General features: G+C 38.6%; 5 protein-coding genes across 6 annotated transcripts; 1 reads left to right on the plus strand and 4 right to left on the minus strand.

Annotated features, from left to right (window-relative positions):
* Positions 1–108: 108 nt before the first annotated feature.
* On the minus strand, positions 109–2,190 carry LOC662347 (probable maleylacetoacetate isomerase 2). Of its 2 annotated transcripts, none has more exons than XM_008197438.3 (5): positions 2,067–2,190; positions 955–1,006; positions 677–903; positions 275–627; positions 109–233 (listed from the first exon to the last, which is right to left on the minus strand). In XM_008197438.3, the coding sequence occupies exons 1-5, from the start codon at positions 2,091–2,093 to the stop codon at positions 200–202; spliced, it is 693 nt and encodes a 230-aa protein (XP_008195660.1). In that variant the 5' UTR covers positions 2,094–2,190; the 3' UTR covers positions 109–199. The 2 variants fall into 2 exon arrangements, with proteins under 2 accessions (XP_008195660.1, XP_973541.3); XM_968448.5 differs by lacking the exon at positions 2,067–2,190 and adding an exon at positions 1,117–1,298.
* Saysd1 (SAYSVFN motif domain containing 1) lies at positions 2,188–2,930 on the plus strand. Its single transcript, XM_968416.5, has 2 exons — positions 2,188–2,325; positions 2,378–2,930. Exons 1-2 carry the CDS (start codon positions 2,188–2,190, stop codon positions 2,741–2,743), a joined length of 504 nt encoding a protein of 167 aa, XP_973509.2. The 3' UTR covers positions 2,744–2,930.
* On the minus strand, positions 2,774–8,625 carry LOC662270 (uncharacterized protein). Its single transcript, XM_968381.4, has 5 exons — positions 8,505–8,625; positions 7,871–8,088; positions 7,583–7,825; positions 6,298–7,536; positions 2,774–3,905 (listed from the first exon to the last, which is right to left on the minus strand). Exons 2-5 carry the CDS (start codon positions 8,076–8,078, stop codon positions 3,241–3,243), a joined length of 2,355 nt encoding a protein of 784 aa, XP_973474.1. The 5' UTR covers positions 8,079–8,088; positions 8,505–8,625; the 3' UTR covers positions 2,774–3,240.
* Positions 8,626–8,693: 68 nt separating this feature from the next.
* tw (twisted) lies at positions 8,694–12,969 on the minus strand. Its single transcript, XM_968346.4, has 11 exons — positions 12,595–12,969; positions 12,464–12,547; positions 12,323–12,407; positions 12,168–12,272; positions 12,016–12,124; positions 11,696–11,964; positions 10,030–10,329; positions 9,543–9,984; positions 9,348–9,496; positions 9,009–9,300; positions 8,694–8,963 (listed from the first exon to the last, which is right to left on the minus strand). The coding sequence occupies exons 1-11, from the start codon at positions 12,624–12,626 to the stop codon at positions 8,746–8,748; spliced, it is 2,085 nt and encodes a 694-aa protein (XP_973439.1). The 5' UTR covers positions 12,627–12,969; the 3' UTR covers positions 8,694–8,745.
* Coq2 (Coenzyme Q biosynthesis protein 2) lies at positions 10,352–11,664 on the minus strand. The gene has a single exon (XM_008197433.3). It carries the CDS (start codon positions 11,473–11,475, stop codon positions 10,393–10,395), a length of 1,083 nt encoding a protein of 360 aa, XP_008195655.1. The 5' UTR covers positions 11,476–11,664; the 3' UTR covers positions 10,352–10,392.
* Positions 12,970–13,278: the final 309 nt, after the last annotated feature.

Genomic DNA, 13,278 nt, shown 5'->3' on the forward strand with positions numbered 1-13,278 from the left:
AACTAATAATCTAGTCGAATTCCAAATTTGTAATTTGTTGTTATTGAACAATGTCAATATTGTACGTACACGAAACTAAATAAAGACAAGGCTGATTTAAACCATCACTTATTTTGCAAAAAACACATTTATTAAAAAGCATTAAAAAATATCAGATCTAGAATTTCAACGAATGCATAAACCTACCAAAACCAATAAATCAAACGTAAGGGTCAGGGCTGAAACAATTTGTACTTTGATTGAGCAATAAAAAAACCGTCTGTTTTCCGATTACTTGGCAATTTCGGGGGGACAGTCTGGCTGATTGCTCGGATGAGCCGCTCGGAACGCCGGATGATTCTCCAATTCCCTATCAATCCGCAAAATAATTGGAAACGGTCGCAGGTCCACGTGAAATCTCCTCGCGTTGAAAACTTGTGGTATTAAACAACAATCCGCTAGAGTGATTTCGTCCCCGACGCAGTACTTTCCCGCGCTGGCCGAGAGCAGCTTCTCCACGGCTCTGAAGCCCCGGTTGATCCAGTGTTGAGCCCATTCGTTCTTTTTTTCCTCCCCGACGTGAATGAGGACGACGAGGTTTTGCAAAGGCTGGATTCCTGACGCAATTACTTCGCAAATTTCGCGGACCTGAAGCAAAGTAGTTGCAATCTATTGACAAAAGCCCATTGACCCCCACCTTTGCACGTTTGACCACGTCGTGCGGAAGCAGCGGCCTTTGGGGCCTCGTTTCTTCCAGATAAGCTAATATACTCAAAGACTCCACCAAGGTGACTCCGTCGATGTGGAGGGCAGGCACTTGTTCCATCGGGTTGACCTCTCTGAACTCGTTTGTGTGCTGCTCACCCCCGGTTTTGATGAGAGACACGGGTTTGATGTCGTAGGGGATTTCTTTTAAATTTAGGGCTGAAAATTTATTTTTTACTATCGGTTGATGGTTAAATAAAACATTCTTACCTATCCGGACCCTCCACGAGCACGAACTGCGCCAATATGAATACAAAAGAGGCTAGAAATATTTTGAGAAAAATGTATTCTGTGGTGGCTTTTGGTTAGTAATGAATGGCCGATTTTAGGGGCTGTTTTTCCGATAAATAAGCAATGAAAAAAGGTACGTACCTTACCAGACATTTTCGTTACTTTAATTTCGCTCAGAGATACATACAAATGAATCGATCGCACGAAGCGTGCTCAAAAACTGAAATCAGCGACAGCTTTTACAGCAACCCTACAATGAGTTGATTGTGTGCGACTGGTTTATTTGCAAACTTGTTCTATTCAAAGCGCAAACCCTTCGCTATTTAACTGGTTTTCGCACGCATTTTAATAACGAATTTTAATAAGATATATCTAAAAAGTTGGATAAACAACATGATTCAGCGCTTTACAGATGCTAATAGTGACCATGGGGGGCATTTGCATTATCTTATCGTAATGCAAGCACAATAACACAAAAATCGTACGATTTTAAGAACAAGGGTCACAAGAATTACAGTCAGATAAAAAATTACAACACAGGCTTGAGCTGTTCCTGGTTTAAAAGATATTACAATTTGGGGGTTCAATGTTCATTATTAAAATTATTGCAAAGAAAGTGGCCCTATTTAGTAGGTGACGGAGTGGGGTATTGTTTTTTAAAGTGTAATTGTAATTAAGTAGTTTTTTAATTTTCAAACTCTACGAGTTAGAACCATATAACGCCAGTTCTGGGACATTCTGTATAGTGGTTTTATTGAAATAACGAGTTTGTTATTTATAATAACAAGCGAGATTATTTATTAATAATCGCGATGATCATACGAGTTTTTTTTTCTACAGAAAATTTAACAAGCCTTTTAGTTACATTAAATTTTTTGGGATCAATGGTGGTATTTAAAAAAAATCAAAAATTTTTCGAGTACACTACGGCGCATGCGCACAAAAGTCACCAACCATTTAAAAATTTTGAAAAAAAGGTCAATGAACCCGCTCTAACCTCACTTATTTTATTGTGCGAAAACTCCAGTTCCGACATAATTGCCACGTCAGTGTTAGTTAATCACGTAATTAAAAAAGAAAAGTCTGCTTACCAGCTGTTTTCCCACTGATTGGGCCATATTTTGCACGATTTTTCTAAAAAATCTCACAATCGCGCTACAGCTGATTACACGTCAAGGTGTCAATAAACAAAACCTAAAAATCTACTTGTAAATGGACCCAATGGAGAAAAAGTTGGCTGAATATCGGGCCCGCAAAGCCCGAGAGGAGAAAATCAACGAAATAAAAGTAAAAACGAAAAACTTTTTCGATGGTTTTTGGAAGAAACGGCCGAAGACGCCTGAACCAAGCGTAAGTCACTTGTTTTAAGACAAATGCAGGTTCTGATTGTTGTGTCCAACAGCCTGCTGAGAAAGAGGCTTTGGTGCCCCCCAGCCCCTCTGAAGAGTACCCCGAAGATGCGTCCAGTGTGTGTAGCGATGATGAGAGTATTGACTGTTTTTCATATGTCGATTTGTTTTATTATTTGTTGTGGTTTGGACTTTGGGTCGTTTTGTATGTGATATTCATTGAGTTTCAGTTCGGAACTGTTTTTCTTATTGTTTCCGCTATCGTTTTCATGTACGTGAACACTAGGACTGGGCCTAGGAAAGTCGGGGAAGTTAGTGCATACTCGGTGTTCAATAAGAATTGCGAAAGCATTGATGGGACTTTGAAGGCTGAACAGTTTGAGAGGGAGATAAGGTACGGACCTGCTGTGGTTCATTAAGGGCGAAAAAATAACAAAAACGTGCTGTGATATCATTAATATTAAATTATTATTTATAAAAGCAAGAATAACCCCTAGTAACTGTCTCTTGTTCATGTATCAGACGGGGCCACATTTTTTATTACTTAATTACACAAATTGTACTATTATTTGCATTTATTTTAATAAACGATATAAATAAATATGAGTAACAGCATTGTAAAAAGTATCCTAACAAATAGTGTCATAAAGGTAATCTACTGTTTTACATTTCCAATCGAAAATCACAATTTTCATAATGAGAAAAATATTGAAGGACTATTCTCACACTCAGTGCTTTTCTTAATTACATTATAGTAGAAGGCAACTTTGGGTACAAGAAGTCGCTAGCTAAGGAGGGAACACAAAATTCTTTGACTTACGGTTATAAATCTTTGTTCGAGACGGTCCCTGAAACAATGGACGTCTAAATAAACACATAAACGCATTTCTAATCTTAAAGAGAAATTGGACGAAAGTTACAACACCGTTTCCGGCTGAAACGTATTCGGTTGCGGCAACAGTATCATAACACCAACAGCCATCAAAACGTGCCACAGACTGTGCAAATACTTATAATTATTAGACGTTTCCAAAAATATAAAAATCGTCAACCCGACACAAACCACGAGCATACCCAGCGGTATAAAAACGTACAAATACCTCTTGTGCAAAAACAACCGCTTAACTCTCTTCCACTTCAAGAACCAATTAATCGCTATAATCACAAGACCCGAAATAACGGGCAAAAGAAACCCCCAAATTCCAGTTTTATTTATAGTCGTCGTGAAAGACAAGATAATAGCGCCGGTTATATGACACATAGTTGGCCAATAAGAGGGCAAGTCAGCAATTGCGATCAGCGTGACCCAAATGGCCAGAAGGGCACAATAGAAATCGGCGAACTGCAACGCCCCCAAGCGTGTTATACAAAAACTAATCACGTTTTCGCCAGCATCACACGCGTGGTAGAAGGTTGAGAAGAAGCAAATTGCGAAATAAACTATAGCTTCGACGTAGTATTTGCGACGGTATGCCACATACACCGTCGGCAGAAACATCAAGTTGCTGAGGACCAATAGAAGAAGTTCGATGACGATCATGTAGTATGGGGTGGCCTCAGAGGCGTCCGAGCAATCCCAGCCTGAAACAAAAGACGATTGAAGCCACGGCCACAATATCTTCTCGTTATTTGAACACGGTCTCCAAGTTTTGGTTTGTGCAAAAACGGTAGAGGATTACGGAAGGTACCCTACAATTTGGTGCTTTGTACCTATTCAAAAAAGATTGTTCATCAAGTTGACTATGGAATTCAAATTCAATGTGCCGCTTCATTCAAATGACTACTGTTGTTTCTAAGTAGGTACTGTTATCTCCGTCAAATTTTTAAATTTTTGCACACTTTTTGCATTTTTCGGTAAAGTTGTTTCATGTCTTTGGGTTTGTCTTGATTTGTGTTGTATCTCCCCGTGATTTTTGTTGTTGTGCATTCTTTCGTTTATAGCTTCTAAGCCTTTTTGCATTGTTTTGACGGATCTATCACTTCACAATTTAAATTAAGCGGCACAGTACTTTCAAATTTCATAGGTGACTTGATGAGCTACCATTTCTGAAGAGTTATTAGTAGAGTAAAACTAGTTAACTTTTTTTCAAGTTTTTTTAAACTTTAGTGGTAATTATTGTTAAAATAACAAGCGTCTAAAAAAGAATTACATCACTAGCGTAGGTCTAAATTGTACCTACGCTGGCCTAGCCAAGACACAACTATGATGTAATTCTCTTTTAGACACTATTGTTAGAATTATGCAAAGTTTCCGACCTTTTTCTATTGTCAATATTAGGCCTAACTGCACTAGTTCTGCTTATGGGTAACTAAGTTAGGGTTACAGATATGAGTAAGCTTACATAAATTATTATTATGAATTATTATTATTATTAATTAATTAAAAATTATTATAACATTTTATCTAACAGGCTAACGGCTAATTTAATCCGCCAAATGCCTGTTGTTAATAGTATATAAATACGTGAAAATATTGCGGGTTTTCTGTTATTTTTAATATCTGTTAACGTAATAATTATAGACCAAAAAGAAAAACTTATTTTAATGAAAAAGCAAAAAACTTTTGATTTCAAAGACGAAAAAGCATTGGTCGAGATTTTTCGTCTTGACACTTCAAAAATGAAAACTGGAATTGGAAGAACTAGGAGTATAAGCCAACGAATTTAAAACAGTCTTTGGAATTAGACGTACCTATAGTTTAAAGAGTTGAACTTAAAAAAAAAACAGTTCAGTGCTGCTGTAGACATTTTTTTAGTTAATAGATAAATCTTTTTGCTTTTGTGTTCAAAATTAATTAAAAAAAATAAAAACAATAAAAAGAGTTTCATAATTAAGCACGTTAATTATTATTTCCAGGTTGTCCTTCCGCCTTCGTCTCTATTTTTGGTAACATTAATAATGTATAGAATTGCTGCTGCAACAATTGCTACCCAAGTATTTTCTTGTTTTTTAACGACAGCAACAACGAGAAATCTTTTACTATACCGAAAGTCTATTACATTTTATTTCGCTGAAAATATTTTTCGAAACAATAGAACTAATTTTTTCATTACACAAACTAAGAATACCGTAATTTCTCATCAATCCGTATTCAAATTGTGCATTAAATTGCTTTTTTGATATTAAGCGCTATTTAAACGACACCCAAGGTACGGTTTAGTTTAAACCAACCACTGACAATTTTATTAACTTATTTTATTCTAAGCTGGACTTATTTACGGTGCAGTTAGGCATTAAAACATTAATTACTCAAAACTTATCACTTTTTCATTATTCTATTTTAACAAATAGCAGTCTCCAATGGCGATAAACGACGTTAAGGTGAAAATATGTAATTTTTTCTATTAGCCGTGCAGTTTCTTAGCGTCTATTGTGGTCCAAATAACCAAACTGTTACAACTCGTATGAAAATTAATGTCAAGAGCATGCCATTTGCACCACACTGGACACTAAGAAAATGCAGGGCCTTTAGATAACTTAATTAATAATTTTTATTTATTTGTTTATTTATTTATTTATTTATTCGCTCCGTTAGAAACCGTATTAATTATTAGTCTTCTGTTTTCATTATTGTCGGACTTCGTTCGTTAAATATTTTGTCAGTGGTTTCGTACACTTTAAAACAAACTCGTAATTTGGTGATTTTATCAAGTATCTGTTTAAAACTTGTTATTTAAAGGTTTTTAGTGGCGTATTTAATCCTCTATCGTTTATGTTATTAACTGTGCTATTGGTTTATTTGTTTACTTAACTATAATTGATGTTTCAAAATTATACAAAAAATGACAACAGCACACTTACATTTTTGGGGGTCAAATAGACCACAAATTAAAACTATCTGTGTTTCTGTTTGTATTTAGTGCCAAGAAAACCCTTTATTTAAAAGAGAATACCAATTGTGAAAAAAAAAACAGTTTTTTTATAGTTTTGAAACTATATAATATTTATCTTCGTGTGTCAAAAGACTTTTTACCTCTGTAATTGTCAGTGCAGACACAGGTGGCATAGACGACGCCATCGCAGACCATGAACATGCACCTTCCGTGTTTTCCGCAGTTATTGGCACACGCCGTTGACGAAATATCGAAAAGGACACTCGAATTGCATTCTTTTTTGCTCCTAAGACACGGCCCATCACAGTCACATTTCGCACAACCGTTGGAATTGACAACTTCAGTCTTGCAGTCAAGTGAACAATTGTTACAAGTCTCTTTCTTCACACAATTCGCTTGGCACTCCTTGACGCACGCTTTGAACTTCTTCTGGCAATCATTCGGACAACTGCAAGGCACACATTCGCCACAGAACAACTTGAAGGTTGCGTACCAGACCCCCGATTCGGGATAGGGGATCATCATAGAGGAGTTATCGGTAGATTTGCCCAACACCAGAGGGGCCACAATGTTGTTATCGTCGTAGTTACACAAGTTGGGCCAAGTTGGCAATTCTGGAGCCTCGGGCCGAATACAAGCTATGATTTTGTTATCTGCGGGCTCGTCCTCGATTATCCGTTTGCTTTTGTTGATGCGTGGTTTGAACGCTAGGATAAACTGGAGCGTGCCGCCGATATCCGCATGTTCCCGCAGTTTGAACTGGAGCACTGCTAATTCTTTATTGGTCAAATTCACGGCAACATTTGACGAAATCGTGAATTTTTGCCTCAGTTCGTACGAATAGGAGAAGCTTTCGGTGCTGGACTCCCTTACTAAATCGTACTGCTTGTACTTGGTCACTTTTGTTATTTGGTCGCTGTTGAATATTCGCCAAACTGAATTATTGGACGTCCTCTCCGAGTCTTCAGCGAAGTACTTGAGGGTGAATTTAAGACTAGATTTACTCTCGGTGGGTGAAGCAGGTCCTTCGAAGAGGAATTCGATGTAATGCCAGTTATCCTCTTCCGTGTTGAAGGGAATAGTGACTTTGTTGGTATAAGAGGGCTCTATTATTTCAGTTCTGATTGTATTGTTCTCGGAAGGGATGGAACGGGATTGGATACGAATTACAAGACGAGTTGCAGTCTTTGCGAAGGTGATGTTGTCCACAAGGAAGGTGGCGTGTGTGACGAATTCGGGGACGAAAAATGTATAGAGAATACTGTGCGAGGTGAAGGTCTCGACGTTGTAAGAGGCGCCCTCGACGATCTGGCCAGCGCTAGGCCTCCGCCTTATGTACAGGGTGGTTTCCACAAAAGCGTAGCACTCCGGTGTCAACTCTAAACACATAAATTAATCTCAATTTTCGAATCGTAAAGTTACAACCTGGTGGTTGGATGGACTCGTGCTTGGGGTTATTGTATGGCAAAAAGGCAGTTATAAAATAGCACCCTGGATCGGGCGACGTCAAATTCAAATATTTCACACTTTTGTCGCTCATCAACTCAAGGTACAAATACTGTGACCTCGAAATGTTCTTAAAACTGTCTGGGAACTTCGACCCGTCTGGATTGATCACTGGCAAAGACTTGTGCTTCATGTACAATAATACTTTCCGTGGTTTGCAACCTGCAGCCATTTATTACAAAACGAGCAATTGATATTAAAAATTACCAAATATCGAGGCCTTGGTTTCATCTGCCGTGAACTTCAGTGATGCGAAAGACACCTCTGGAGGGACTTCCACATGCATCACGACCACGTCCACGTAGCCCCCATATTTCTGCAGGTAGGACGTTCGAGTCTTGGACACGATTTCCAAATTTTCGTCCTCTTGGCATTGTATTGTCGGGTACAGAAGGATTAGAATTATCCATTTCATTATAGATTTGCTGGAAGGCGAGGAAAACAGGGCTTTATCAGCAGGAAGTCGCTTTATGAGATCATCCCACTCGATGCTTCTCTTATCAACCAACGCACAAGATAATTGATCGTTTTAAATGAATGGATTTATTTTTAAATTTTGGGCCCGACTGTGGGCTTTCATTGGTCGGGGCAATAATGTATTGTTTGTTTATGCCGATAAGTGACAAAAAACACTTTGAGGTTAGGAAATCAGCTGACTGTCAACAGAAACGTCAAAAAATGGGATGTAATTTCGAGGATTGGTGCACTAATTTGTTGTTATCAGTGTTTATTGCCTTATCCGAATTCTGATAGAACAGTTCTGGCTTTAACACTTGTTTCAGAAAAGTTTAATTATCTACATTAACTTAAAAATAATTGTTTTACAACTTTTTATAATTACCTGCTGGTTAGATTTCAAAGATATGGCACGAAAATGAAATTAAAACTGTTCGTACGAGTCTTATCTCTCAAACATTATTCTCTGAAACGGTTTATCTCTACTACAAATTGAAATAATAAATAATAGCTGGGACGGACGTCTCTGAATTATTAGTGTATTGTTTGAGAAGCTTAAAATAATTATTAACGATTAATGAACAATTTTTAATATTGAAAAGAATACAAAATTGAGTACAAAATCGTTAAAATTCCCACGTGTCCAACCATTTCAGCCCATACATTGTAGAATTGGGCTCGTTGGCATTAGGACCGCTCATTCCGTATGTTAACGGCGCGAATAAATAAAAGCTATAAACCACTGTGGACAAAACTAACGCCACCAATGTATGATACACAACGTTGCCTGTCTTTTCTGTGAAAAATTTCGGTATCTCCTCCAATAAATAATCAATGATGATTCCTATAATTTTACAAAATAAATAATCCCAAATAAAATTCGTCTCACCTGTAATCATCGAACTAAAAAGCAAAGCCGGGAAATAATGGTGGAAATACAAAACGCGGCCCATTGCCCAAAACGGCACATAATGCAAAAGCCACCCCAAAAACAGCCACGCACACGCCACCAATTTCTCTTTGTGGGACTCGGAAAACGACTTAATGTAGCCCCGTTGTTGCCGAATGGCATTGGCCCCAAAAACAAACACGAAAACTAGTAGGAAAATGATATTGGCCCACCAAATGACCGGATTTCCTAATAAATACACTCTGTAGCTTGAACCGGAAAAGAATTGGCCCTAAAATTTCAATTAAAAATTTAGCCTCGAGATATCAGTCCCCCTACTCTGTAATTAATAGGCCACTGCCACGGCCTCGACGTGATCTCCCCTTCCTTCGGTTTCAACCCAGCGTTTCCTTGGAACATCACAGCGTGGGACTCGAAAAACCGCTCCAGAAAACTGGGCGCATACACCTCGAAACTCACATTTGGCACTGCAAAACAACGTTCAGATTAAATTATCCAAAAAGTGGGACACACATTTTTCGAAAATATTCTCCTCGACGTTCCACACTCCGTGGGGGTCTCTGAGATTGGGGTTGCATGAAACCTCCTGTTGCTCGTACGCCCATTTCGGGAGCTGTTTTCCGCTAGTTGTGAGAATACAGGATTGTAAATAATGGACGAATTTCAATTTGCTGCTGACTGCAGTGACTTCACTGCCGTCTTTGGCTCCGATAACGGTGATTTTCCAGACGTCGTTCGCGTCCCCGGTCCCGTTTTCGCCATAACCGGTCACTTGGTAGTGTTTTTTAGTGATGGGGGCTTGCTCTTTGTGGGAATGGAGGTTGCGTCGAGTTGGGACGTGTTCTAGACGGACTAAGTCGCCGCTGCGAACGATTGTAACGCCGGAAGTGTCTTCAGTGTTGTATTTTTTGACCAACCACTTGTTGTTATCGTCTTTGTGGGTGTAAGTGGTGATCTAAAATGACTCTTGAAATTGTCGTTTCGTGATAAATTGGACTACCTGTTGCTGTCGGGCTCCAACATTTTCCGGATACAGGTGGTAATGGGAGTGTAGGTAACCCCCACCCGTTCGGTGGTTTTTTAGAGTGATTATAGCCCCGTAAGCCACTTGGCGCGGCATACTGGCATTGTGAAGACTATTCCCTATTAACTGGGATTGAAACGCTGAACTGTAGAAGCCATCGCCGTTTCCGCTTCTGTTTAATACTGACAAATGTATGTAGAAGAAAGTTATGTAAAGGAGAATTGGCCAAACAATCAGGCAAATTCCTCTTGATACTAAATGCTTAACTGTGTCCATCTAAGGGTCAAAAAAACGAAAATAATTATAAATAATTTATTTGAGGAAACGTTTGAATTACAATTAAGTAACTAATACATTGGCGGAATGAAAATTTTCCTTTTTGCCTTTATCTTTTTTGAAATAATTTCCTAAGACTATTCCACAGAACAGGATCAATCCGACTTGCGCATTCGACACGAATTTATTCGAACAATCACTGGCATTGTCAATGTTGAGTGTAAATAACTGGGAGGCAAGATGTGAGGCCACTAAAGCAGTGGAGGCGTAGTATGGCCACGCCATCTCATTCATAATCCCTGAGAGCACAACCCCTCCCATCATCACAGCACTAAATCCACTCAACCACAACTTCGTATCCCTATCAAACTTAAGCGCCGTCGACTTAATCCCCAACTTATAATCATCAGCCCGGTCTTGATGCGCATAAATCGTGTCGTAAATTATAGTCCAACACACCGAAGCTAAATACAATGGCAAGCAAACAGGCAAATCGACGTGCCCCTTGATGGCACTGTACCCCAAGAGGACGCCCCAGTTGAACGTCAGCCCTAGCACCAACTGGGGCCAATAGGTGAAGCGCTTCATTAGCGGATAACTTATGACTAGACCCATGGAACTTGCTCCCAGGAACACACTATACCAGTTTAATTGTAACAAAACGGCCAAACCCAGGCTTAACTGACCCGCAAGAAAAACCCAAGCGGCTTTCATAGAAACATCGCCGTTGACTAAAGGCCGGTCTTTGGTTCGTGCGACCTTTGAATCGATATCGCGGTCCCACATATCGTTGATTGTGCAGCCGGCGCCCCGCATGATTACAGCCCCCGTTCCAAATAAGGCCAGCATGTAGGGATCGGGGAAACACCCAGGCGCGGCCGCCGAGGCTATGCCCCAGCCACAGGGCCAGAACAGCAACCATGTGCCGATTGGTTTGTCAAGTCGCATTAGTTTCAAGTAGGGTTGCACTGACTTAGGGGCACTACCGACGATTCGCACAGGGAGGGTCTCATTCTTGTTGTTGAAAAAGATTGTCGTCTTTGAAATGTAGCGGATATTTGGACTTAACAGTGTCCTAACCTTAGTTTTCGGTGCGCGGAAATTAACCACCCTGATCAACGAACTTGCGGTTCTGAGAGCTAACATTATGCGCCAACGACGGTACGCGTCCAATTTTATTGTCAATTTATTGTGTTAGCATCATATTTTCATTAAAATGCGATTTTTGCAATGACATAACCTTGCTCATCTGTCAACTGTCAAAAATGTAACCTCACATTTACAAAAAAAAAAAAAAAATAAAAAAATGCGTTAACTCGCCTTTTTATGTCCACATTTTTAAAATTTGTAAATTTCAAGTACTTACCACAGGCCGCGACATATCTCCTAGAATACTCCATAAGTCAGCAATGGTCATGAGCCCCACTAGTAGTACCACAAAGAGCCCCACAAATTTTACAGAAATGCAACAGGCCAACATAGTGCCCGTAAAAACCAACCAAAACCACCAAGTTGCTGTAAATTCCTTGATTCGGGGTGATGACACTTTCACAGCCCCCAAAACTGAACCCATGATAAAACATAATAAAATAGGGTCCAAAAGTATGTATTGAGTTAGAGTGAGAATTCCCACATCTGGAAATATTTGTTGAATACCGCGGACTGTAAATGAATTATTAACATTACCAAAAAGTATCAAAAGGGACGCAAAAGTGGCTGCTGTGATGGACTGGGTCATCTCATCAACTGCCAGAAACGACATTGGCACCAAAGTGGCCCCCAGAGCTGTACAAAACTGTTGATAATTATTAGCCAAGTGTAAAAAAGTTTGAATTTACCACTCGCATTCCAACGTAACTGGTATTTTCGTATTTATCACCTGGCTTGTCAAATGCAAAAGTACCATCATAACCAGTTAAGTACCCAGAGAGCCCTATTAGCATCTAAAATTGCAATTTTCAATATTACTGCACCGAAAATGGGTTTTTAATACCTTGCCAAGCGGTGGATGTACATCAAAAAAGAAAGTTCTGTTAATATACCAGCTACCCATTTTGCCAAAATGAGTCTCATCCCAGCTAAGAACGTTAAAATTAATCGTTTGTTGCTTGTTCTAATAAATAAAAAAACTTACCAGACATGGTCCGGCTCTGCTATTTTATAAAACCTCGTCGTCATAGTTAAAACACAAATAGTGCCGAAGATTAACCACCAGAAACTATTCAAAAAAAGTTTAATCAAATTCCAGTTACGTATATTATTTACCTTTTTTGCAAATTTTTCTCTTTTTGGACCATTTTCACGATAATTCATGTTGTGGGCATGATGTATTCGAGTTGAATAACGTAATAACGGTACTAATGGACACGTTTTATCTCCCGGAGGAGAAAGTAGCCAACAAGGCACTCAAGAAACCACTACCATACCCGCTCCACCAATTTTTTCGATAAAAAATATGTGATTTAAAATATTTATAACGTTTCTTTGGCAAATTAAGAAGCGCGGAGAAAGTAAAATAAATAAAAAAGTATTTAAAAAAATATAAACAATAACTTAACCTTACTTTGTAGGAATGTCAGAATTGTCAGCTTGACAACCGCGAATTTCCAAATTATCTCATAAAAAAAGGATAGAAGGAAGAGAAGTTTGAAGGTTTCAACGTACAAGTATTAACGTTATATTTCTTTTAATGTTTAGTATTAAATGATTTTTAAATTCTAAAATAATTCTGATTAATAAACTAGCTTTTTTAGGGATTTTTTTTATTTTGTCGTTTTTCGTTTGATTTACCAAAAATGATATCCCCTATTTTTTATTTTCTTTTATTTTATTTTAACTCAAAGAAACAAATGTATTCGAACTCGGAATAAGCTTCAGTGTGAATGGAAAATTACTGAAAATAATTAAACCTTTTGTACTTTTTTTGTTGTAGCCGAATGCGTGAAGAAC

This window comes from Tribolium castaneum, chromosome 3, assembly GCF_031307605.1.
Source record: "Tribolium castaneum strain GA2 chromosome 3, icTriCast1.1, whole genome shotgun sequence".
Classification (NCBI taxonomy): Eukaryota; Metazoa; Arthropoda; class Insecta; order Coleoptera; family Tenebrionidae; genus Tribolium; species Tribolium castaneum.

Excerpts from the sequence above, each read along its gene's own strand:
- LOC662347 (XM_008197438.3), bottom strand. The coding sequence starts at position 2,093 with ATGGCCCAATCAGTGGGAAAACAGCTG. Across the intron at positions 1,007-2,066 it reads AATCAGTGGGAAAACAGCTG|CCTCTTTTGTATTCATATTG; the intron begins GTAAGCAGACTT and ends AAATATTTCTAG. Across the intron at positions 628-676 it reads ACGTGGTCAAACGTGCAAAG|GTCCGCGAAATTTGCGAAGT; the intron begins GTGGGGGTCAAT and ends ACTTTGCTTCAG.
- Saysd1 (XM_968416.5), top strand. The coding sequence starts at position 2,188 with ATGGACCCAATGGAGAAAAAGTTGGCTGAATATCGGGCCCGCAAAGCC. Across the intron at positions 2,326-2,377 it reads CGAAGACGCCTGAACCAAGC|CCTGCTGAGAAAGAGGCTTT; the intron begins GTAAGTCACTTG and ends TGTGTCCAACAG.
- LOC662270 (XM_968381.4), bottom strand. The coding sequence starts at position 8,078 with ATGAAATGGATAATTCTAATCCTTCTGTACCCGACAATACAATGCCAA. Across the intron at positions 7,826-7,870 it reads AACCAAGGCCTCGATATTTG|GTTGCAAACCACGGAAAGTA; the intron begins GTAATTTTTAAT and ends AAATGGCTGCAG. Across the intron at positions 3,906-6,297 it reads CTGCACTGACAATTACAGAG|GCTGGGATTGCTCGGACGCC; the intron begins GTAAAAAGTCTT and ends CTTTTGTTTCAG.
- Coq2 (XM_008197433.3), bottom strand. The coding sequence starts at position 11,475 with ATGTTAGCTCTCAGAACCGCAAGTTCGTTGATCAGGGTGGTTAATTTC.
- tw (XM_968346.4), bottom strand. The coding sequence starts at position 12,626 with ATGGTCCAAAAAGAGAAAAATTTGCAAAAAAG. Across the intron at positions 12,408-12,463 it reads GCAGAGCCGGACCATGTCTG|CTGGGATGAGACTCATTTTG; the intron begins GTAAGTTTTTTT and ends TAACGTTCTTAG. Across the intron at positions 9,301-9,347 it reads AGTGGCCTATTAATTACAGA|GGCCAATTCTTTTCCGGTTC; the intron begins GTAGGGGGACTG and ends TTGAAATTTTAG.